The sequence below is a fragment of the Myodes glareolus genome, chromosome 2 (genome assembly GCF_982192425.1).
Source record: "Myodes glareolus chromosome 2, mMyoGla1.1, whole genome shotgun sequence".
Taxonomy (NCBI): Eukaryota; Metazoa; Chordata; class Mammalia; order Rodentia; family Cricetidae; genus Myodes; species Myodes glareolus.
This window is the reverse complement of record NC_142027.1, coordinates 124,341,980-124,365,162: the sequence shown is the minus strand read 5'-3', so window position 1 is coordinate 124,365,162 and position 23,183 is coordinate 124,341,980. Positions and strand designations below refer to the sequence as shown.

At 44.0% G+C, this 23,183-nt stretch overlaps 1 protein-coding gene across 3 annotated transcripts in view; it reads left to right on the top strand.

The window, feature by feature from the left end:
* The window catches only part of Cfap251 (cilia and flagella associated protein 251), a 96,532-nt gene that overhangs the window by 39,969 nt on the left and 33,380 nt on the right, over window positions 1-23,183 (top strand). For all 3 annotated transcript variants that reach the window (XM_048447304.3, XM_087903649.1, XM_085679345.2), the window contains exons 10-15: window positions 9,430-9,638; window positions 13,644-13,838; window positions 14,728-14,978; window positions 15,209-15,360; window positions 16,422-16,595; window positions 18,083-18,267. In XM_048447304.3, coding sequence (XP_048303261.3) covers window positions 9,430-9,638; window positions 13,644-13,838; window positions 14,728-14,978; window positions 15,209-15,360; window positions 16,422-16,595; window positions 18,083-18,267 — 1,166 coding nt within the window. The remainder of the gene's footprint in view (window positions 1-9,429; window positions 9,639-13,643; window positions 13,839-14,727; window positions 14,979-15,208; window positions 15,361-16,421; window positions 16,596-18,082; window positions 18,268-23,183) is intronic.

Here is a 23,183-nt window from a genome sequence, read left to right as displayed (position 1 = left end):
TTGATTCTTCAATATGGTGAGCATCTAGTTGCTCCTGTACCAGCTGTTCTAAAGCCTGCAGTTTGTCTTCTGTTAAAGGCCACTGTTTAACCCACATTGTTTTCTCAGTTAACCATTTTAAAAGTAGGGCTGTTGGTACCTCTAAAAGTTTTCTAGTTGCTTTGTATTCTTGTATAGCCTGAATGGCTGGTGACCTTTGTGTATAGTACGTTATAATATCCTTCCCAGAAATATGAGTTTCTGGGACTGCAGGAATGTTAATCTGGGTATTCCATTGCTGCAACAGGTCTTGACCCCATAAATTCACTGCAATATTAGCCACATACAGCCTCAGCCTTTCTCTCTGTCCTTTTGGCCTATGCATTCAACCCATCTCCTGTTTTGTTTCACTTAAGATAGGGTTCTAATTTCTAGAAATTAAACATTTGCCTCTTGAAGAGGCCAATTTGGATGCCAAGATTCTGGAGTAATGATACTCACGTTCACACCCATGTCTATCAAACCCACAATTACAATGCCATTTATACGCACTCTTAGCTTTGGTCTTTGATCATTTATAGAAGTCTGCCAGAATATACGTTTCCTACTTCATATTGGAATTTTTGATTCATTTTCCATGTTTATTCTATCATCCAGAACAGCATAGTTTTTCACAGAAGGATCTGGATTTTTTTAATTTTCCTGGTGAGACATGTCCTCCATAGTGACTGGGAGTGACTGCACCACTTTTGACTTGGGGGCCTGTGAGAGCCCCCACACACAAGGAGTTTCCTGATGGTATTGGGTTGCCTTGTCTGTCTTTTGTTGATCTGCATTCATTGGCCCAATGTTGGCCTTTGCCACACCTTCTACATAATCCAGAAGGTGGATACCTTTTATTTTTGCCATTCCCAGAGGAGACATTATTTCTAGAAATTCCTTGTCTATAATCTCCTAAGATGTCCTATTCTATCACAATTAAGATATTTGGCATTTTGATGTCTCCTCATGCCTTTGAAAATTGCTTCTCCTACCCAAGATTCAGTATTATAGTCAAATGTCTCAATGTTCATTGTATGCAGGATCCATTCATTCATTGGTGCTGATCTAACCTTTAAAGGCCCAAGTATCTTTTTGCATTCTAAGTTGGCATTTTCAAAAGCCAGAGAGTCAATAAGTACTCATCTAGCATCTGAGTCTGTTACTCCTATTTGTACAGCCTTAGTTAATCTTGTAAAAATTACTAAAGGGTTCTCTCTGGCCCTCTTTAACACTGGTATATGATTCAATTTGTTTTCCTATTCTTGAATCCTGTCCCAAGTATTTAAGGCTGCTTTGTGGCATAGGGACAAGATTTGTTCATTGTAAAGAGCTTGAGCATGTGGGTCAGCATAAGAGCCTTCGCCATGAATTTGATCCTGGGAAGTCTCAAGTCCTTTTGCTTTTCTCTGTTGTTCTAAAATTTTTGCCTCTTCTTGCAAATAACCTTTCCACAGCAGTTGGGACCCATCATCCAGGACTGTTGAAACTAATTGAAGCCAGTCATGTGAAGTAGCCTTATTGCTAGATACCCATGCCTTTATCATCTCCCTAGCAAATGTTGAATTCAAGTCATAAGATAGTACTGCTTGCTTAATTTCTTTTAGATCATTTATTCCTAAAGGTATCCATCTACCTTATTTGGATCCTTTTGGGCATTTAGAACTTGATGCTTTGTCACAGTTGATTACAGGGTAGGAAGCTAACCCTGGGTAAGTCATCTCTGACATGTACTGGAGATATTAAATTTTGTCCTTGTACCTTTGTTCCCTGCTCATCAGCTCCAATACTTTCCTCAATCATTTCAAATCTTTTTACTACTGTCTTATGTAAAGCCTAAATCTCCTGACCTGTATATATTTCTAGTGATTTCATTGAGGGATCTAGCCCCTGGTCCTCATTCTGTACATGTGATTACAAAGTCTGAAGTTTTTCCTTCAAAGATAACATCTCATCCTTCAACATTATTTGGATGGTGTGCAGATTGCCTTCATGGGGAGATACTCTATCTGATAACCTATCATAACTTTTTAACAGATTTCGATTTTCATATTCAACAGTATGAATTCTTTCAGATTATTTCTCAGTACCCATTGACATGAATTGAATTTTTTCTGTCAAATTAATGTTATCCTTTTCAATAGTATTAATTTTTTTCAGGTAACTTTTGATTTTCTATGGTATTAATCCTGTCAGCTAGCTGTTCATTTTTAGTCTGTAAAGACTGTATCATTTCCAAAAGTGCCTCATTCTTGGCTCTGTTATCAAACCATTTTCTTAAGGATATAATGTCATTAACAGAAGTTTCTGTCTTGCCCGGTCCCACAGCTGTTCAATTCCAAAGAAATACCCAGAGATCTACATTAATTATAAAGTGGTTGGCCTATTAGCTCAAGCTTCTTATTAACTCTTGTATCTTACATCTTAACCCATAATTTTTGTCTGTTTTAGCCACAGGCTTGGTACTTTTATCAGCAAGGCAGTCTCATCTTGCTTCCTCTGTATTTGGATCACGACTGCAGACTGTGTCTTTCCTCTTCCCAGAATTCTCCTATTCTAATCGCCCTCCCTCTATATCCTGCCTGGTCATCCAGTCTAAACTTCCTGCCTGGCTACTGGCCAATCAGCATTTTATTAAAATAATACAAGTAACAGGATAAAAGACCATTGTCCTACAGCATGATATAAAGAAAAAAACTGAGTCCCAATATTCAATAAATGGATGTATCACAACTTTGTAGCTACCAAGGTTTTTTTCTTTTTTTGGCGATTTGTAGGGCCGTGTGACCTCCGGCTCCCTGGAGACTCTGTATTAGCTCTGGCTTGAGGGGATAATTTAGCAAGAATTTGGTTTTTTTTGTTATGGTGATTTTATTTGTATTTAAGGTTTTAGTAGTGGGCCCATAGCCTGGCTCCCCAGCTGATCCTGTTTTAGGCGCCGGGAAGACTTTAATCTTTTTTTCCTGCCTCTGGATGGGAGGAGGCCTTGTATTTTTGATCCTTTTAGCCAACTGGTATAAATATCTGACTTGAGTTTAATAAAGTTGCCATTTACTCTGATAAATGAGCAAAGGTCTCTTTTGTGTGTGTCTCTTTTTTAACCCTCAGGACAATCGTCCATTCTCATGGGCCCAAGTTCGGGAAAGCGCGCAGCCTGGGTCGGGCATGGGTATCCACTGGAAAGTGCAGACTCTTACAGATGGCGTCCCTCGGGTCGGCTTTAACATCCTACATATTATATTATATATAAATATATATATATAATATATTATATATTATATAACCATATAAGCCTTGCAGAATACAATCCATAGTATCAGCAAAAAGATTATTAAAATTTTGCATGCAAATGTTTTCTGCCATTATATAACTTTCAAGTTTATTAATTTATTAATTAATCAAATAATTACCAGTGTTATGAGATCCAATAAATTGTTTTAGGTGTAACAATCTTTGTTGTCTAGCCAGCATCACCGTTGCAGAGTGGCGACCAGCGGTACAGCTGGTGGCAGCATGAATAGCCCTGTGCAGCTTTGGCCTTCTGCCTTGGTGCTGGTCAAATACTGACAAACCAAAAGCAATCAAATCAACTCCATACACAGAGCAAGGAGCCCAGAACTCACGAGCAGGGAGCACAAACTGGAAGCTGCGCATGTTGCCGCTCGGCAGGGAATGCAACAGTGGTGGGGAGAAATGTGCATGAGTTTGGGAAATTTCCAAGTTACTACTCACTTAGCTCTGCTGTGCCTGGGGTTTTACAAAAAACACTTAGTAGGTGAAAGCAAGCCAGGCAGGCAGGGGTGGGAGACTTTCTGGACCGTGGACTGTTTGGGCCTTTTGGACCAGTCCATCTGGTATTTGTGGAGTTGGGATGCCCCATGTTGGGTGTCAGATGAAGATGGACACTAAAAAGAAATCCCACAGTAGCTCAAAATTAAGTATAATAAAGGGTTATTTGTTTAGGGATAGACTCACAGATCACAGTCCTCTGCTCAAATGGGGAATAGTAACTGAGCCCTGCAGTCAGAAGAGAGAGGGAGCACATGCTTTACATCGGCATTTACAGTATAAAAGACCACGCCCAAATGGGCAGGTGACTTACTGGCTGAAGGATTTCCTACAGCATGTTAGTACCATGAGAATAGCATATAATTCTGATTTTTAGACAGAATCATAAGGATTTTTGATCCACTTAAATTTTCTGATTTGTAACCTGCCTTTCCTAATTTATTTGTAACAGTATAGAATATTGGGATTCCAATTGTTAGTGTGTCCTGTACAATGTGAGGAAGTTAGTTCTGTTTATACATTGAATTCTTTTGCTTTGGGGATAGTTGTTGGGTTTTTTTTGTTAAAATTATTTATTTATTATGTATACAGTATTCTGCCTGCGTGTATCCCTGCAGGCCAGAAGAGTGCACCAAATCTCACTGCAGATGGTTGTGAGCCACCATGTGGTTGCTGAGAATTGAACTCAGGACCTTTGGAAGAGCAGGCAAAGCTCTTAACCACTGAGCCATCTCTCCAGCCTGGGGATAGTTGTTGTTAGTCTCTTTCAAAAAATTACTACAAGTTCCCTGCCAGGGTTCACTTTCTTACTATAATTTCATCATTTTTTTTAAAGATTTATTTATTTTACATGCTGTGTTTTTTAAATATTTATTTATTTATGATGTATACAATATTCTGTCTGTGTGTATGCCTGCAGGCTAGAAGAGGGCACCAGACCCCATTACAGATGGTTGTGAGCCACCATGTGGTTGCTGGGAATTGAACTCAGGACCTTTGGAAGAGCAGGCAATGCTCTTAACCTCTGAGCCACCTCTCCAGCCCTCATCATTTTTATCATATTAAAAGGTAGTATAATTTCTGTTGGGTCTAATTCTGCTAATTGATAAAGTCTCAATTTCCTTTTACAATTTACTCAGAGACCTTTTTCACATAAGTTTTTAATTTTTTACTTGGTTTATGTGGTAAAAAGTTCCAACCTAAGATAATATATTCATTCTACATAAAATTCCTGTAGGGGAATGTTTGGAGGATAACATCACCAGAATGCTGTTAAGATTTGAATCCATATGATCCATATTTGCCTTATGTAATTTCTCTTCAAAGACAATTCCCTCTGAACTTCAGCTGATAATTCCCTGGGACTATTTAAGTCCTTGTCACCATCTAAGGTTTTGTTTAAATTAATCAGGTCATCAGGACCTATCCAAATAGTGGGCTGTAGATTGAAAAATCTCTCTTAGCAATCTTTGGAAGTCATTAAGAGCCTGCAATCAGTCTCTTCTAATTTGTACTTTTTGGGGTCTAGTTTTTTGTAAACCTATTTTATAGCCTAAATAATTAATAGAATCTCTTCTTTGTACTTTTTCAAGAACAATTTGTAACCTTCCAAAAGGCAAAATTTTCTTCTTCAAACATTCTTTCTAAACTATCTACATTTGAATCAGATAGCAAAATAATAATAAAAATAATAAAAAAATGAAGTAACTGTAAACTACAGATTTAGGAAATTTCTTAAATATCATTTCCATGGCTGACTTACAAAATATTGCACAAGGTGAGGCTATTTATCATGCCCTGTGGGAGAATCTTCCATTGGTATCTTTTAGCAGTCTGAAAATTGTTATAAGTAGGCACTGTGAAGACAATTTTTTTCTGTCTTTTTCTTGTAAAGGTCTAGTGAGTAAGTAATCATTTAAATAAATACCCATAAAGGCCATCCTGTAGGCAATAGAGAAGGCAAAGGAATGCCAGACTGTAGAGAACCCATTGGCTGAATCACCTTATTAACAGCTCTTAGATCTGTTTTCATCCTCCATTTTCCAGATTTCATTTTAACAACAAATACAGGGGAATTCCAAGGGCTAGTTGATTCTTCTATATGGTGAGCATCTAGTTGCTCCTGTACCAACTGTTCTAAAGCTTGCTGTTTCTCTATTGTTAAAGGCCATTGCTTAACTCATACAGGTTTGTCTGCCAACCATTTAAAGGTGGGGCTGTTGGTGCCTTTGAAATATCATCAACTGTTGTGCCGTGTTTTTGTATAACCCATAATGGTCAGTGACTATTCTTTATAATATCTTATAATATTTTTCCCAGAAATATATGTTAATTTATGATTTGTTTCTAAGACTGGGGAAATGTTAATCTGAGTATTCCATTGCTGTAACAAATTATGTCCCCATAAATTCATTGCTATGTTAGTTACATATGGTTTTAATAGTCTTCTCTGACCTTCTGGCCCTATACATTCAACCTATCTCAAGCTCTGCTTTACCTGAAATAAAGTTCTGATCCCTAAAATCTGAACATTTGCATCCTGAAGAGGCCAATTTGTGTGCCAAAATTTTGATGAAATTATTGTTACATCCACACCTGTGTCTACCAGAACTTCAATGACAATGTCATTTATTTGTATTTTTAATTTTGGTCCTTGTTCATTTATAAAAGTTTGCCAAAATACTTGTTTTATGGTTTCTTCTGAATTTTTTTGTTCTCTCTTCTATAGCTGTTCTATTATCCAGAGCAGTATGATTGCATACAATAGGCATTAGGTTCATTAATTGCTCTTGGAAGGAGTTTCCTCTATGATGGCAGGAAATGACTGAACCAGATTTGGCATAGGGACTTGCAGGAGGTCCCACATGGAGTTTCCTGAGGCAAAGGAATACCATGAACATTCCTCATTGACCTATATTCATTAGTCCACTTTCCACATAATCCAGAAGGGAGAGGCATTTAAATGGATTATTCTTTGAAAAAATATTGTTTCTAGGAATGCCCTGTCTACAATACCTTTTAGAATGACCTTGCTTGCCACAGTTATAAAATCACCTCTCCTATCCATGCCTCAGCATGTTCATGAGATTCAATATTAATTGTATCTCAGATCCATTCCTCCAGAGGTGCTGGTCTTGCCTTTAATGGCCTAATGATCTTTTTGTATAGAAAGCTGACATTTTCAAAAGCCAGAGATTCAGTTATTATTTGTCTAATTTCTGAATTCGGTATCATTCTATTTCCTGCTGATGTTGATCTTTATAGGAAATCCATAAAGGCTTCCTCTGGGCCCTGGATATCTTCAGTAAATGATTCAATTTTCTTTCCCATTTCTCCAATTCTGTCCCAAGCATTCTAAGCTGCTGTGTGGCATAAACCCAGGCTGTGGTCATCATATACAGCCTGCTTTTCTATAGTAGTATAGTCTCCTTCTCCAAGAATTTGATCTTGGGAGATTTCCCTACCTTTAGTTTTACTCCATTGTTCAATAATCTTAGCCTCTACTCTGAACCGGGTACTCCATTGTAACTGTGGACCAGGCTTAAAAACACCTTTAATGAATTCTATCCAGTTGTTAGGTATAATTCTATTACAAACTGACCACGAGTTTAACATTTGCTTCACAAAAGGTGAATGCATGCCATATAGACTATTGCTTCCTTGAATCTGCTTAAATCTAACATTGGCACAGGAGTCCAATTAGCTGTAACAGAGTCTCTGCCATTTGGCAATTCTTGTAAGGTTACTGGATATAATAAGGTTGGTTTCTGAAAGCCTCAGGCTGTTTCTCTCTATTTTTATAATGCAATGCTGTAATTGCCTCTCCATTAAATTCCTCTGTCTGGATTTGAATATCTCTGTGATCTGTGATCTGTTTTTCTAAGGCCTGTATCTTAGCACTCAGATTAACCATCTTTTTTAGTGATAAGACAAAAATGATAAAGGTGGTAATGTTTACAATCGGCATTACATAAATCCCACCTAAATTAGATATCCTCTCATTTGATTGTTCCGTTTTCAAACTGCCCAGTGTGTTATCATACAGAGATCCAAATACCTTCATTGTAATGGTTTTTCCCATTTTTTAATGTGGGAAAAAACTCTCTCTTTTAACTAATTCCTCCCTTTAAGAATTCCCAATTGTTCTATGAAATTTACTGACAATGTTGATGAAGATGTGAGGCTGATCGCTGCTGCAATCAGCAGTCAAAGCCTGACCGGATTTCATGGCAGCTACTTAGTTTGGCAGCAGCCCAAGGGGTTCAGGGAGTGCCCACAACCCATGGTGGAGAAAGAGAGCTGGCTGTCAGAAAAAGGTATAGGGTTTTTTTTTTTTTTTTTTTTTGAAAAAGCACATGTGTTGGGGGGCTGCCTGAAAGCCAGAAGAGAAAATCCCAAACTCACTTAGAGGCTTGGGAACAAAAGAAAAGTAAGCCTTGCTGAGTGAGGCTGGAGCCCAGATATGCAGCCCCGGCTTGTGCTGATGACTTTTTCATGAATTTGTACCCCAAACGTTGGGTACCTAATATAGCACAAGTAATAGAAACCCAGAGACAGATATTGGGGTTCAAGCTGAAGATCAGAAAAGCAAAACAGTCAAGCCACTAGGAAAGTCTTACCCCTACCAAGGCTAGGCGACTGCAGACTGAGCTCTGAGCCTCTGTCTCCTCCTGTTTTATATTCCCCTATAGTGCTGGGATTAAAGGTGTGAGCCATCACCTCCTGGATCTGTTTCTGCATTGATCTTGTGTAACCCAGGTTGGCCCTGAACTCACAGAGATCCACCTGCCTCTGTCTCCCAAATCCTGGGATTAAAGGTGTGGGACACCACTGCCTGGCCTCCAGTGGCTTAGTTTTATTTACCCTCTGATCCTCAGGAAAGCTTTATTTATTAAAACATAAATAAAACATCACTATAGATTTTATTTTAAAATTAAGCATGTGCATGTGTGTGGGGTAGGGATTATGTGCCTGGGAGTATTGGCACCCTTGGAGCCCAAGGTATCAGTTTCCCCAGAGCTGGACTCACAGAAAGCTGTGAGCTGTCCAACATGGGTGTTGGGAACTGAACTTAGGTCCCCTGGAAGAGCAGTATGTGCTCTTACCCTCTGAGTCATCTCTCCAGCCCTCCTTCCATATTTTCTCTCTGAAACATTGTATAAGAAAGACAGGACTAAATGCCTTGTTTATCTCACAAAAGCATACATTGAATAGGTGGTCTTACCAAAGTATTCTTATGCTAAGGGCCAGAAGAGTTTCTTCTGCTGAGACAATACCTTGCAGTCAAAGGACATCAGGTATATTACTTTGTAGTTTTCACCCAGAGCGTGCTTCTGTTCATGACAGACTATGTGTTCAACAGCCTCCACGAGAGAAGCTGGGCAGGTGTCAGCAGTCATTAGCCATTCTTGGGTCACCTTTCACCGTGTATCTGAGCACAGCCCATAACCTTCAGCAAAACTGCAGAGGGTCCAGAGCTAGTTACCCGCAGGTTTCAGTCATTTCTTTTTTGTCTCACTGTCTCTTCATTCTAATGTTATAAAACACTGCACTGATACATGTAACTCATAACCTGTAATCTATAACCCACACTGTAACTTACAACCTGTCTTTGAAACACAGACGTTCAACAAACTCGTGGGAAAATTCAGCCAGTCTATCTTTCACTTGAAGTTAGCACAAATACTTTCGGCCACGAAGGAAGGGAAGCTTGTTGTCTGGGATATCCACAACCGCTCTTCATCCTCCGCGTCGGCCTTTCCCTTCATCAAGCCTCGCAAATTGGTCCATTTACAGAAGGAAGGCATCACCGTCCTCACCACAGTCGACAAGTAAGGAGCCAATTAGAGGAGATCCTGGTGTGATCACGCATGTATTGTAGACCTCTGGTTTATGTACACATATATTTGTAATTAAAATATAATCGCATCATCTTCTCTCTAACCCCCCTTACCCTTTCCCCAATTCATGAACTCTTTTCTAAAACTGTTGTTACATATTATATAATATACACAACACACACACACTCACATATATATATTCCTAAATAATTAGCTACAACCTACACAGTCTGTACAATGTTGCTTGTATGCATATGATTTCAGGGCTGAGCATTTGGGATTAGACAGCCAGCTGAGGGCTTCTTCCCTGAGGGAAGACTATTCTTCCAGCTCCCTCCTTAGTGTCTGAGTCTCTGTTAGACCCTTTTTGTATACATTGTCATAGATACACACTGCTTCTGGAGAGAGTTGTAGCTACCTGGAGTATCAGTTGTCTCTCAGCAGGAGAACTGAGCACTTTTGGTTCAGCATAGGAATGGATCTTTTTTGTTTTGTTTTGCTTTGGAGACAGGGTTTCTCTGTGTAACAGCCCTGGCTGTCCGAGAACTCACTCTGTAGACTCACAGCTTGAGGCTGGCCTCAAGCTCACAGAGATCCACCTGCCTTTGCCTCCTGAGTGCTGGAATTAAAGGCGTGTACCACTACCATCTGCAGGAATAGGTTCGTGCTTGCTACATGCACTAACAGGATTTTATTTTATTATTTTTAATAAAATTTTATTAAAATTTTATTTTATTTTACCTGCCTTTGCCTCCTGAGTGCTGGAATTAAAGGCGTGTACCACTACCATCTGCAGGAATAGGTTCGTGCTTGCTACATGCACTAACAGGATTTTATTTTATTATGTTTTCTTTCTTACTATTTTTTTTATAGGGTCTCATTGAGTAGTCCTGGCTAGCTTGGAATTCACTGTGTAGACCATACTGTCCTGGAACTCACAAGATCTGCTTTCTTTTGCCTCTTCCCCTGAAGAGCCAGAATTAAAGATATGCACCACCATGCCCGGCCCCTAAGGAGACTTTTAAAAAACTCCCGGGCACACATTGTGTTTAAAAATCTCTGTATGAGTGACACGAAAAGGGACTCCTTTTCTTCTGTGCTAATGAAACCTGTTTCAGAGCCCCAAATTTCATGCTTTAAATGTGAGAAAATACCTCAAGGGGCTCGAGAGGTGCTCAGCCATTAACAGCACGTGCTGCTCTTGCTGAAGACCTGAGTTTGATTCTCCGCACCCACATGGTGACTTACAACCACTCATAAGTCCATCTCCAGGGGACCCAACACCCTATCGGTCAGAGTGCAGTCCCTGGAACCTGTAGAGGGGGAGGTGAGAAGTTGTCCTTGGTCTGCATGCTTTCCCTTCGCTCAGCCCCCAGTCATTTCATGAGGATTGCATGTCCGCTCCTTAGCATACCGGGAGCCCTAGGTCAAAAGCAGCTATCATTAGTGTTAGAGAAGTTCCCATAAGTGTGAGAAAATGTCTTTAGGACAAGAACCTGCCCTGTGGCTGGAGTCACTGTACAGTCCGTCTTCACTGCGCCCATTAACTTTCATCTGCACCACTCAGTGCAGGGGCGCTGGGCAGTCCTGGCGTCCTGGGGAGCCTTTACAAAGAGGTATGCGAGCTGGGGTTAGAGCCTTTGAGGACCAGGCCTGGGTTCCCCTCTCCCTTATTAAGGAACACTAGCCAAGAGGAGAAGGGCCCTATAAACACTGGGTAAGTTTTGCCGCTTCTGCCCAGCAGAGGGCAGTAGGAGCAATCCTTGCCAATTACTCTGCCTGCCTGGTCTAGTTTATTCATCAGAAATCTCATTTAATCATTCTGCATAACATCTGAGAAGAATCTCTCCCCCTACCCGCCCGTGATTAGATTGTTTTTTAAAAGTCTTAAAAAATAAAAGATCTCTCTTGGATTGGATTGGAGGACTAGAAATAAAAGCCATATTTTCCCTCAGCACTGCCTTTGCTTGCGATGACCGGGTGCAGCTTCATGGTTCTAACACGACCCACTATCTAGCCTGTGTGATGATTGTTCTCCATTGTCATCTGTGGTCAGCTGGCAGTGACTGTAAGTCACCGTCTCCACTGTGGTAAGGGGCTGATCTTGGAGCCAGAAGAGTGTTTAAGAGAATGGGCTGTCTTCTTTAGGCACACCAGGCTCCTATGTACTCTAACCATGGAGCCCAGCTTGGTGCAAGTGTGTTGCAGGGAGCTGCTTGTTCATCCCAGCCATCCAGAACTGAAATAATCACATAGAAACTGTATTATTTGAATCATTGCTTGGCCCATTAGCTCCAGTCTCTTATTGGATAACTCTTAAATATTAATTTAACTCATCTCCATTTATCTGTGCATTGCCACAAGGTAGTGGCCCACCAGCAAAGTTTCAGCTCATCTGTCTCTGGCAGAGGCTCCATGACTTCTCTCTGCCTCTGCCTCCTTTCTCCCAGCATTCCATTTAGTTTTCCCTGCCTAGCTGTGCTATAGGCCCAAAGCAGTTCCTTTATTAACCAATGATATTCACAGCATACAGAGAGGAATCCCATATCACCTCCCCTTATCTGTTTAAATGAAAAGGAAGATTTTAACTTTAATATAGTAAAATTACATATAACAAAATGGGTATCAAGCAAGAATTATAGTTACAATATTTATATTACATCCATCTTCAGTCTACAGGCCCATAGTATCCAGCAGACTTTTTCATGAAGCAGAAAATTTCAAAGACAGTTCTGCCTATATTGGCAGTTTGTCGGTCACTTTCTTCTATGTCCTGCAGAATATCTAGCAGACTCTTTCATGAAGTAGGGACCCCAAAGGATCATCTCACCTTTAGACAAGTTTAGCAGTCATTTCTCTGTGGGTCCTGAATGCCCAGCTCACCAAGCAGTTTAGGCAAGAGCAGTTTCTTGCCCAAATGGCCAGCAAACTCCATAAGGAGCCTCTTCAGTGCCCATCTTCCTCTTGAAGTAATTGGTGCTGCCAGGAGCAGATGTGTCTCATTGTCATGAAAAGTCCTAAGTTATTAAAACATTTTAAATGCCATATTCTGTAGTCTTTGAAAGGTTTGAAGAATACCTATCTATCTGAAATACATCTCTGTACATCTAGAAAATTTAACTAACATGACTATAAGCTTGACTATTTTAGATGATTATTTATTAACCTATATTTCTTAATTATACATTGTTATCTGAGGTTTCTGTCCTGCCTGGTTCCCACAGTTGTTAAGTCCCAAAGAACTCACACAGAGGTCTACATTAGTTATAAATTGATTGGCCCATTAGCTCAGGCTTCTTATTTACTAATTCTTATAACTTACATTAGCCCATAATTCTTGTCTGAGTTAGCCACGTAGCTTGTTACCGTTTTTGGTGAGGCAGTTATATCTTGCTTCCTCTGAGGCTGGGTCATGACTACAGACTGCATTCCCTCTTCCCAGCATTCTTGTTGCCCCACCTATACTTCCTGCCTGGCTACTGGACAATCAGCGTTTATTTAGAATACAAGTGACAGGGTACAGACCATTGTACCCACAGCTACAATGTAAAAGTAAAGCACTACATTACTTTTTAAATGAGCTGCACAAACACAATTCCTTAATCAAGAGTAGAAATATATATACACAATATAACAAAATTGACCTTAAATTTGTATCCATAAAGCAAGATCCATACTAATGCAAATCTCTATAGCATATCCCCTTTAAATGTAAACAAACATTCATAGACAACATTTGGGAATATGGGCGTTTATCCAAGATTCAGATTAATAGAACCTGCTATGCAGGGTATCCACTGTGCCTGGCAACCCTAGGCTTTGAGCGGATGTCTTCTCTTTAGCCTTGGAGATGTAGCTATAAAGTGGGGTGACAGGAAAAGAAGCCTCACTGGCCACTGTTGAGTGGAGCATGGCAACACCCGGGGGCTAGAGCCTTACACAGTCACATGCTCATTAACCGGCTCTTGCCACCAGTGCTGTTGTTCTCTATTCCAGCTACATTGTCACAGGTGACGTAAAGGGCAGTATTAAGTTCTACGATCACACCCTGTCTGTTGTCAACTGGTACAGTAACTTCAAACTAGGTGCCATAAGGACGCTGTCCTTTTCCAAGAGCCCAGTCAGTCCACCTACAGAGAAATCCAACTTCCCCACAGACTGCACGTTAAAAGGTGACCTTTTCGTCGTCAGGTGAGTTGACTATGTCCCCTTCCAGTTTGTGTGCGGTGCCGTGGATGTTGCTCTTGTTCCTAGGACACAGAATTGAGAGAGTTTGCCTTCCTAGTTTTACAGCTGTCTCTCCTTGGTTCATTGCAATCAGTGTCGGATTCTTTTGTTTAGGTTTTTCAAGACAGGGTTTCACTGTGTACCCAGGACTAGCCCGGGATGCACTCTGTAGACCAGGCTGGCCTGGAACACAGAGATCCATCTCCTCTGCCTCAGGAGTGTTGGAATCAAAGGTGAACACCACCACCACTAGGCTTGGCTTTGTTTTGTTTTTCGGACAGGGTTTCTCTGTGTTGCCCTGGAGATGTATTTTTTTAATTAGTTAACGCCTTTACCATGTAGAAGCCAGAGCTGGATGGCCCTCATCCCTGACTTCTCATCTCTATTGTGCTTGGAGTCCTTGGCCATGGGGTAGCCTCATTTCTTGGAGCTGAGCTTGTCCTAGCCACTGAGGTTAAAGGCATTGGATAATTAATAGCCATAACATTTCAAGACTGAATTATCCATGAGTCTGCTTAATTACCCTTGCAGTCTTTACAGGCACATCTGTATGTGTGCACCCAACTCCATATTTGCATACACAAATGAATATTTGCATGTGTAGATTAGCTAATTGTACAACTAACTGTCCATCTGCATACTTAATGACTCAATTTATATGTGGGAAAGTGGGCTTTTTTCACTTGCAAATGGAGGCTGTTGGATGTTGGTGGTATATTTTTGGAGATGTTGGGTTAATAATGTCACCAAATTATAGACGACAAAGGCGGCTCGTATGCAGTTAGAAGCAGAATGGTTGGTGTGGCCATTCCCTGCAAACGCTGATCCTGCCGGGTCTCTCCTTGGCAAACAGGAATTTTATTATTGGAACGTTTGATGCTACCGTGTACCACATGACGACAGATGGCACCAAACTTGAGAAGCTCTTTGTGGAGCCCAGGGATGCCGTTTATGCCATCTCCTGCCACCCGTACCAACCCCTCATCGCAGTTGGAAGTGTCTGCGGGATGATCAAGGTGTGGGACTACGAGAAGAAGGTGTATCTGTTCAGCAGGACCTTCGAGAAGGGGCTTGGAGTCCAGAGTCTGAGCTACAACCCCGAAGGTACTCACTCTCTCACAGGTTCCAAGGTACCCACAGGGGCTGTGCCCTGGTCTGTCACCAGCCAGTTGTCCCTCCCTCCAGTCTAGCGCCCTTCCCAAGGTGTTTCTTTTCCCATTTTTCTTGTGGTGGTTTTTCCTCTTGCTTATTGCTGTCGAGCAAAGCTTGCAGGGACTCACTCTTGGGATGAAGGAAGTCCTTTTCCATCATCGTTCTTGGGCTTGTCTTTTCAGGAGCCCTGCTTGGAGCTGGATTCACAGAGGGGACGGTTTATATTCTTGACGCGATGTCTTTAGAGAATGAAAGTCCAGAGCCCTTCAGATACTCCAGAGCTAGTGTGTCGCACGTCAGCTTCTCCCATGATTCCAATTACATGGCTACTGCTGTGAGTTCTTCCCTCCACTCAGGGCTCTTTACAAACAAAGGGGCGAGGAGCCTGAGGACAGTGGGGCTTACATCCCAGTCAGGCTGTGATACAAAGAGAAGGGGAAAGGTTGGTGAGGTAGAAGGACTTCTCAGGCAGACAGGAGCAAGGCCTCAGAACTTCCAGACCCAGGGACTGGCTGTCGTGTTTCTGGGACCCCGAGACCCAGGGGCTGGCTGTCATGTTTCTGGGACCCCGAGACCCAGAGACTGGCTGTTGTGTTTCTGGGGCCCCGAGACCCAGGGACTGGCTGTCGTGTTTCTGGGGCCCCGAGACCCAGGGGCTGGCTGTCATGTTTTTGGGACCCCGAGACCCAGGGCCTGGCTGTCGTGTTTCTGGGACCCCAAGACCCAGGGACTGGCTGTTGTGTTTCTGGGGTCCCGAGACCCAGGGGCTGGCTGTCGTGTTTCTTGGCCCCCATCTCTCTGTATGCAATGCTTCATCCTCACTCATTTTGACAAGGCAGCCTCCTTAGGGTTTTGGATTCTGGTCTTTCCTGCTGTGATGAGGTCATGTGATCTCAGGGAAGTGGTTCTGGCTGTCCCCTGGTATGGCAGCGTGGTGGTAAGGAAGAGGGTCCTCATAGGGCCACCTCCCTCTGACGTTCTCCCCACAAGCAGCCTGGCCTCTGGCTGGAACACACACACTGGCAAGGATCAGAGCTGTCCTGGCACCCAGCATGGACATGAGACACCTGCTGGCTGCTCTCTGCCACTCTGGCCTGTATCAGATCTTTTTTATTTTCTGTAGCTAGACAAAGGGTAGGGAGGACAAAGGCGGAAAGAGTCAGGCTCTTGGCTTCCCCTGAGGAACGGTGTAAGAACGTGGACAGAAGAGCGGGGCTGGTGCCACACTGGTAACCTCAGTCACCTGGTCTGCAGAATAAGGGCTGCTCTTGCTACTTGTTCTGCTGTGCTAAGATATATTTGGATAAGATAGTCTGAAGGCCAACAAGTCTGAAAACCACGATGGTGATTCTCAGGTCCAAAGTCAAGGGACAGCGTGTGCTCTTTCTCCTTTAGGATGTCAGTTTCACCGTGGCTGTGTATATGGTGGTGGTCAAAAACGGACAAAGGGTCTGGGAATACCTGGCGAGACTCCGTTCCCATCATAACAGCATCCGAAGCCTCCTGTTCGGGGTTCATCTGGACAGCAATGAGCCCAGGCTGCTAAGCCTCGGGAAAGACAGGTTCCTGGTGAGACGTTCAGTTCAGTTTGCTGATCCCCTAGCCCCAGCCCCATCCTGCCTGTTCCATCCTCACCACCTCATGCAGACCCCGCCTGCAGCATGTTGGGAAAATGGCTACGGCGAAGCATCACAGACTTCTCCATGTTGGCATCTCCGAAGCGATGGCTCCCACGGCTCATGTCCTGAAGTGGAGGTGGGCAGAGGGAGGGTGTGTCCCACACAGGACAGAAGATGCAGCTGCCTTCACTCCCCAGCGAGCGCTGGGAAAGCTGACACTAATACCTCCTCAGCATCCAGGGGTCAGGGTGCGACTGTCGTGGGAATGTGGGAACACAGCAGGAAGGGGGATGGGGCAGACACAGCTAGGCATCCTTATTTGCTTTCCATTGTTGTGATAAAACTCTGAGCAAAACCAGCTTGGGGAAGAAAAGAGTTTATAGCTCACAGTCCCTCACTCAGGGAAACTGAGGCAGGAACTGAAGTAGAGACCATGGAAGAATGCCGTTTACTGGTTTGCTCGCCATGGCTTGCTCAGCTACTTTCTCATACAGCCCAGGCCTGCTGGCCCACGGTCATGGCCTCAGGCCAATCTGATGGAAGCAGTTCCTCAAGTGAGGGTCCCTCTCCCCAGGTGAGAATATTTTGTATCAAGTTGACAAAAACTAACCAGAGCAGCAGGGACAGTGGGTGATCTTATCAGGTCAACCCTTACCAACTGGGCAAACCTCCACCTGCCCCTGCTTCCATTGTCCCGCCTGACCCTCCTTCCCCCTCCTTTCTCCAGGCCTTCCTCCCTTCTCTGTATTTCATCTGGACCATCTGGGGCCAGTAGGAGCAGGCTGATAATCAGGGACCATCGAGTGCTGAGATTTAGGCTTGAGTTAGTTCCTAAAATGGTGAAAAGGGACATGGCAGCGGTTAATCCATCGGCAGAGTTCAGGTTGGGGTCCCTTGGCTGAGACTGAAGTTTTTGCTCCACCACTTCTTAGCTGTGCGTTCCTGGACAGGCCACATGGAATACCTGTGACTCATAGCCTGCTCATGGGTCTGTGTGCGAAGAGACACAGCACCCCAGATCTTTGGGGGGCCACAGGTGTGATGGTGCAGGGTGCTGAGCCATCCTGCTTGCTGGGAGTTGCTTGATGAAGGCAGCATGCAGTGTGGAGTCTGGGAACTTCCCTTAGAGACCCAGCCAGTTACCATGCAGGTCAACACCTAAGGCTTGAAGTGCCTCAGCCAGCTGGGCAAGGGGTTCTCAACCTGGGGGTCGCGACCCTTTTGGGAGGCACTTGAACTGCCCTTTCACAAGGGTCTAAGACCATCAGAAAACACAGATATTTTCATTGTGATTCGTAACAGTAGCTATGAGGTAGCAACGAGGGTAATTTGATAGTTGGGGTCAGCACAACATGGTGGACTGTTTTAAGGGGTCTCATGTGAGGAAGATGAGGACCACTGAGCTGGGCCTTCATGAGCTCCTGCGCTCCTCTGCAGATAGAGTACAATCTCATCAAGAGCTACAAAGACCACCTGATAGTCCTGGACATCCACCGGACAGACCAGGGGAGCTACCCCACCTGCATGATCTGGTACCCGCCGCTCACCAAGGAGCTCTTTCTTCTCATCTGCAACAGCTGCTACAAAGTGAAGCTTTTCAACTCCACCACGAAGATGTGCAGGTGCGCACCAGGGCGGCCGCTGACGGGCTGGCCACCCCCATGGCTCAGCCTGCTGATGTGCCTGCCACCCCCATTACCCATTGCTCAGCCCCCACACACTGGTAACAGTTCACCCCTTCCTCTTCTCAAAAGGACAGCCTAAGTCAGGTTTGTCCCAAAGCAAAAACACACAGTGGGGCCATGCCTGAATAAGGATGCCAGCCTCGCATTCTTGCTTTAAGCCAGGAACCAGGGAGGTAGGGGACCCGGAGCTTGATGCCCATGTATCTCTCTGAAGGACACAGCCCTGAAATCCAGAAGTCACTGGTGTTCCAAACCAGCCATCCTTTTCCACACAGGAAAAAAAACAAACCTAAACCAGAGCCAACCATTTAACAAAACATGCCAGTTGTTTGGTTTTTGTTGTTGTTGTTTTGATTTTATTTTGAGAGAGGGTCTCACTCTGTAGTCCTGGCCTCTGCCTCCTGAGTCCTGGGATCACGGGTATGCGCTGCCACGCCCAGTGTGTTTAATTCTTCTCAGAGGCGTTTTGAGTCCAGCTGATTGCATTCATTTGTCCATTCCTTACATGGGCCAGGTAGTGTTCCTGGCGGTGAACAAAGCCCCATCATGGGGCGGACACTTTAGTAAAGGGGACAACACAGTACTGAGTAGGTAGCCGTGGTAACTCTGTACATAAAGATTGGAGAGACAGGCGTCCCGAGGCAGTTCCTGGGGACAGAAGGGCTACTGTCTTCAAAGAGTACGGGGAGGGGGGTCTTAGGGAGGGAGGAGTAAATCGGGATGTAGGACATTTGGGGGAGAGCCTACAGCTGGGATCCGCAGGAACAAGGGTTTGGGGTCTGAGAAGTTCTTAGAAAGTGGCTTGGTGGGAGTGGAGTTGGGGAAGGGTGAATGGAGAAGGGTGGGGAGGGCAACCCGCAGGGCGGCTGGCGTCTAGTGTCCACCCCAGGGCTGGGCTGTGGGTGCAGCAAGGGGAGGAGGCTGTTGTGTGGAGATGACAGTGGCCTGAAGGGGAAGGGTCGGACGCTGGCTGCATCGGGGACAGGGCCGGCAGTGTTTGCTGAGGGAAGTGAGAGAAAGTATAGGCTCTCCTACATACCGTGAAGACTGAGGCCCAAGTAGCCAGAAAAATGGCATTGACCTCAAATGGGTGGGGGCACAGACGGGGAAGGATAGATCTGAGATCAGTAAATTCCAAGTTTGGACAAGGCAAGTTTTAGATCCCACTCGGTGTGAGAGGACCCGAGTTATACTCTTGATTCTGGGTGGAGGCCGGCTGGGGTGTTAAAGCTGTGGAGTAGGAGGCTGCAGAAAGGTAGATGGGGGTTGCAGACCACACCCAGGGCACCCATGGCTGCATTTTCCTCCCTGCATAGGTGTCCTTCTGTTGGGTATGGTCATAAATTCTACAAGACCTGCGGGTCCCAGATTTCCCTCACCTTGGACACGGACCTTGTGTGCTGTCCCTGCAGCAGGGTCACTGTCTTCAGTTTCCCAGGACCTTGCAAAATACTGTCCCTCTGAGGTTTGGGGAGGCTTCATAATTTCTGGACAGTTAGGCAAGCAGGTTTGTCAAGACTCAAAGAGCCCTTTGGCTCTTGCTCTAACTGGGCCCTCTGCAAGGGACTGCACAGAGGGTTAGACCCTATGGGGAGGGAGCCTCTCTGCAGGGGATTAGATACAATGGATATAGCTGGAAGGTGCTGAGGCAGAAGGAATGGTTGATGGGGGAGCCAGCAGCAGCAGCAGTGTGCCCAGGCTGCTGGAGGAAGAGCAGAGTTTTAATTGGTTGATTGGTTTTATTTTGTTTCTGAGACAGGGTCTTGCTATGCAACCCAGTCTTCCGGATACTGGAATTACAGGCATGATCCATCATGGCTGGCCATGCTCATACCTTGAAGTACATCTCAGATGAGATTTTCAAAGCTCCCTACACCCCAGGCTCTCTTCCTCTTTGGTTTGGTTTTGTGGGTTTTTGTTTTGTTTTTGCTTTGATACACTGTCTCATTCTGCAGCGCAGGCTGACTTTAAATTTACACTAAGCCTCCTGCCTCAACCTCTCAAGTGCAGGGATTACAAGCATGAACCATTCCTCCTGCCCACTTCACCCTAACCAAAAACAGTTCTTTTCCAGATGGTGGGAGGAAAAATGACAGAGCCCTTACATCTTATGACAGGAAGTGAAATCTGGCACTGTGTTTAAAATACCTGAGAAAATGGGTAAAGAGCTTCAGGGTGCTCTTCATAGTCCCTCTTTAACGGACACACACTTCTGAGCAAAGAACATCCCTGGAAATGCCTAGGCAGTCCTAGAAACCGAATTCAAGGTAGGAGACAGCATGCCTCAGGCTTGTAGCTCCTGCTAACTGTTAATCACCAGTGGAGACAGAGGTGTGGGGAGGGGTATGTGTGTGGTGAGTGTGGTGTATGTTGTGGTGTGTGTGTGTGTGTGTGTGTGTGTGTGTATGTGGTGTGTGTAGTATGTATGTGTGGTGTGTATATGTGTGTGGTGTGTGTTCACATTTCTGTCTATTGATCATCCATCTGAGGTTAGCTCAAAGCATTGTCTAAGAAAATAGTGTACAGGACTGGGGAGATGGCTCAGTGGTTAAGAGCCCTGTATTCAATTCCCAACATTCACATGTCTGTAACTCCAATTCCAGAGGATCTGACACAGGCATACATGTAGGCAAAACACCAATGCACTTAAAATAAAAATAAATAAATTGATGTGGGAGGTCCTTCTGTATATGTGTTGCTTTTTTACATTAATGAATAATGAAACTGCTTTGGCCTGTGATAGGGCCGAATAGAGCTAGGCGGGAAAACTAAACTGAATGCTGGGAGAAAGGAGGCAGAGTCAGGAGATGCCATGTGTCTGCAAGAGGGGAAAGATACAAGCTGCCAGCTAGAACCTTCCCAGTAGGCCATAGCCTCATGGTAAAATGTAAAATAGTGGAAATGGGTTAATTCTACATGTAAGAGCTAATTAGCAATATACTTAGGTGATTGGCCAAGCAGTGATTAAATTAATATAGTTTCTATGTGGTTATTTCGAGTCTGGGCAGCTGGGAAACGAACAAGCAGCCTCCTACTACAATAAATAATTTAAATAAGATAGGGTAAATCTATTAAAAAGAAGAAAATAGTGTATATGGCAGGAGGAAATGACTCCTCAGGTAAAAAGTACTTGCCACACGAGGCCAAGTGTGGAAAATTGACCCCTCAAAGTTGTCCACATGGCTTGTGTGCACCGACCACCCCTGTCATACACACACAATAGCAAAATTTTTTAAAAAATTGCCATCACTTCTCAGCCTCTTGGCTAACCGCAAGTATAGGAAATAACTTAGCAAGGTTGGAAGTCAAGTTCATAGAGCATTTAAATGAAGGGCACTGTATAACCACCACTTCTTCCTTGTATAAGGCATCTTTTGAGTTAGAAAAAGAGTAAGTTTGGTAGCCACAGTTCAACTGGTGAAGCATTGTCTTCTCATGAGGAATCAGAAAAAGAATTTTAAAATGCATTTTAGGTGTATGAAAGGCTATGGTAAGGCAACTCACAGAAGACCAATAACCGTAGGGGCAGATGCTCAGCAGCCTCTCTTGATGAAGGAGACGAAAGCAAGACATCATTTTTTACAAATGGGATTAGCAAAGATAAAAGTGATTGATGGTGTGGAGCCTTGGCGAGAGTGTGGAGAAGCAGGCTTGCTCGTCCAACCACTGGTGTGGGTATGTAAATTGGTGTAACCTTTGGGGAAAGCAATTTGTCACCCTCTGTTAAATTTTATACCCTCTGACGTCTAGGAATGGAGCCTGGAGAAGTGCCCTGTGCTAGGCGAAGACATAAGTAAAAGGATCTCTTGTATGGAAATATGTTTTGAAATGAAAACATTCAAATGTCCGTTAATAGGGCATTAGTTAAATGATGTCTTGTCAGTACACCAGAACACAATGACGCTTTCAGCAAATGGGGAAAAATAATGAGATCACTGTCTGTGCTGTAAAATGACAATGTCTCCAAGATACAGTAAGAGATAAAGCAAATTTCCAAATAAGCATGGATAGTATAATTCTCTCTTCCTATGAAATCATGTAGACGTAAATTTGGGTGAGTCACATGTACCAAACAATGGCCCATGTCTTTCTTGCGACAGAATTCAGCATTGTAGGATGTAGATGTTCTATTCTATGAATGTCTGAAGGCTTGAACTTTCTTTTTTACAATGAACATGAAATGTCTTTCAATCCGAATGAAGAGATGGGTTTTGCAGAATATGGGTAGACGGGCTGACTGTCCCTGACGGGTACGCCTGTGTCAGGAGCTGTTCTGAGCGCTTTTTTCTTTCTGCATCCACTGAGCTGTGCGATTCAAGAAGCTGCTGTCCCACCCGGAGGGGAGCCGGTTCCTGGGCTGGCAGTTTGGCCCCATTTGTAGAATGCTCGCGTACCATGTACAATGTTCTGAGTTCTCTACCTAGTACCTAATAAGCCAGGGATGCATTTCTGGCGTGCATTTCTTCACTTCTTCACTCGGGAGTGAAGGCAGGAGAGCCAGAAATTCAAAGCCATATCCTCAGCTACATAGTAGTCTGAGGCCAACCTAGACCACATGAGAAAGCAAAGCAAAACCAAAGAGCACACTTTCCTTCCCCTCAGTAGCCACTCCCCGGCCCTGCATCCCTATGTCCCCGGAAACCACTGACCTGCTTCTGTCTTCTGAACTTGTCTGTTCTGCACGTGTGGGTATAATCTCATGTTATAGATGGAGTCACACCGCATGTGACCTTCTGTGTCTGGCTTCTGTCACTGAGCATGGTTTTGAGACTCACCCACTTTGGGACGCGAACTAGTGCTTTGTTGTTCTGGCTGAGGATTGGCCCTTCCTGCCCAGCCGCGCGTCTGCGGAT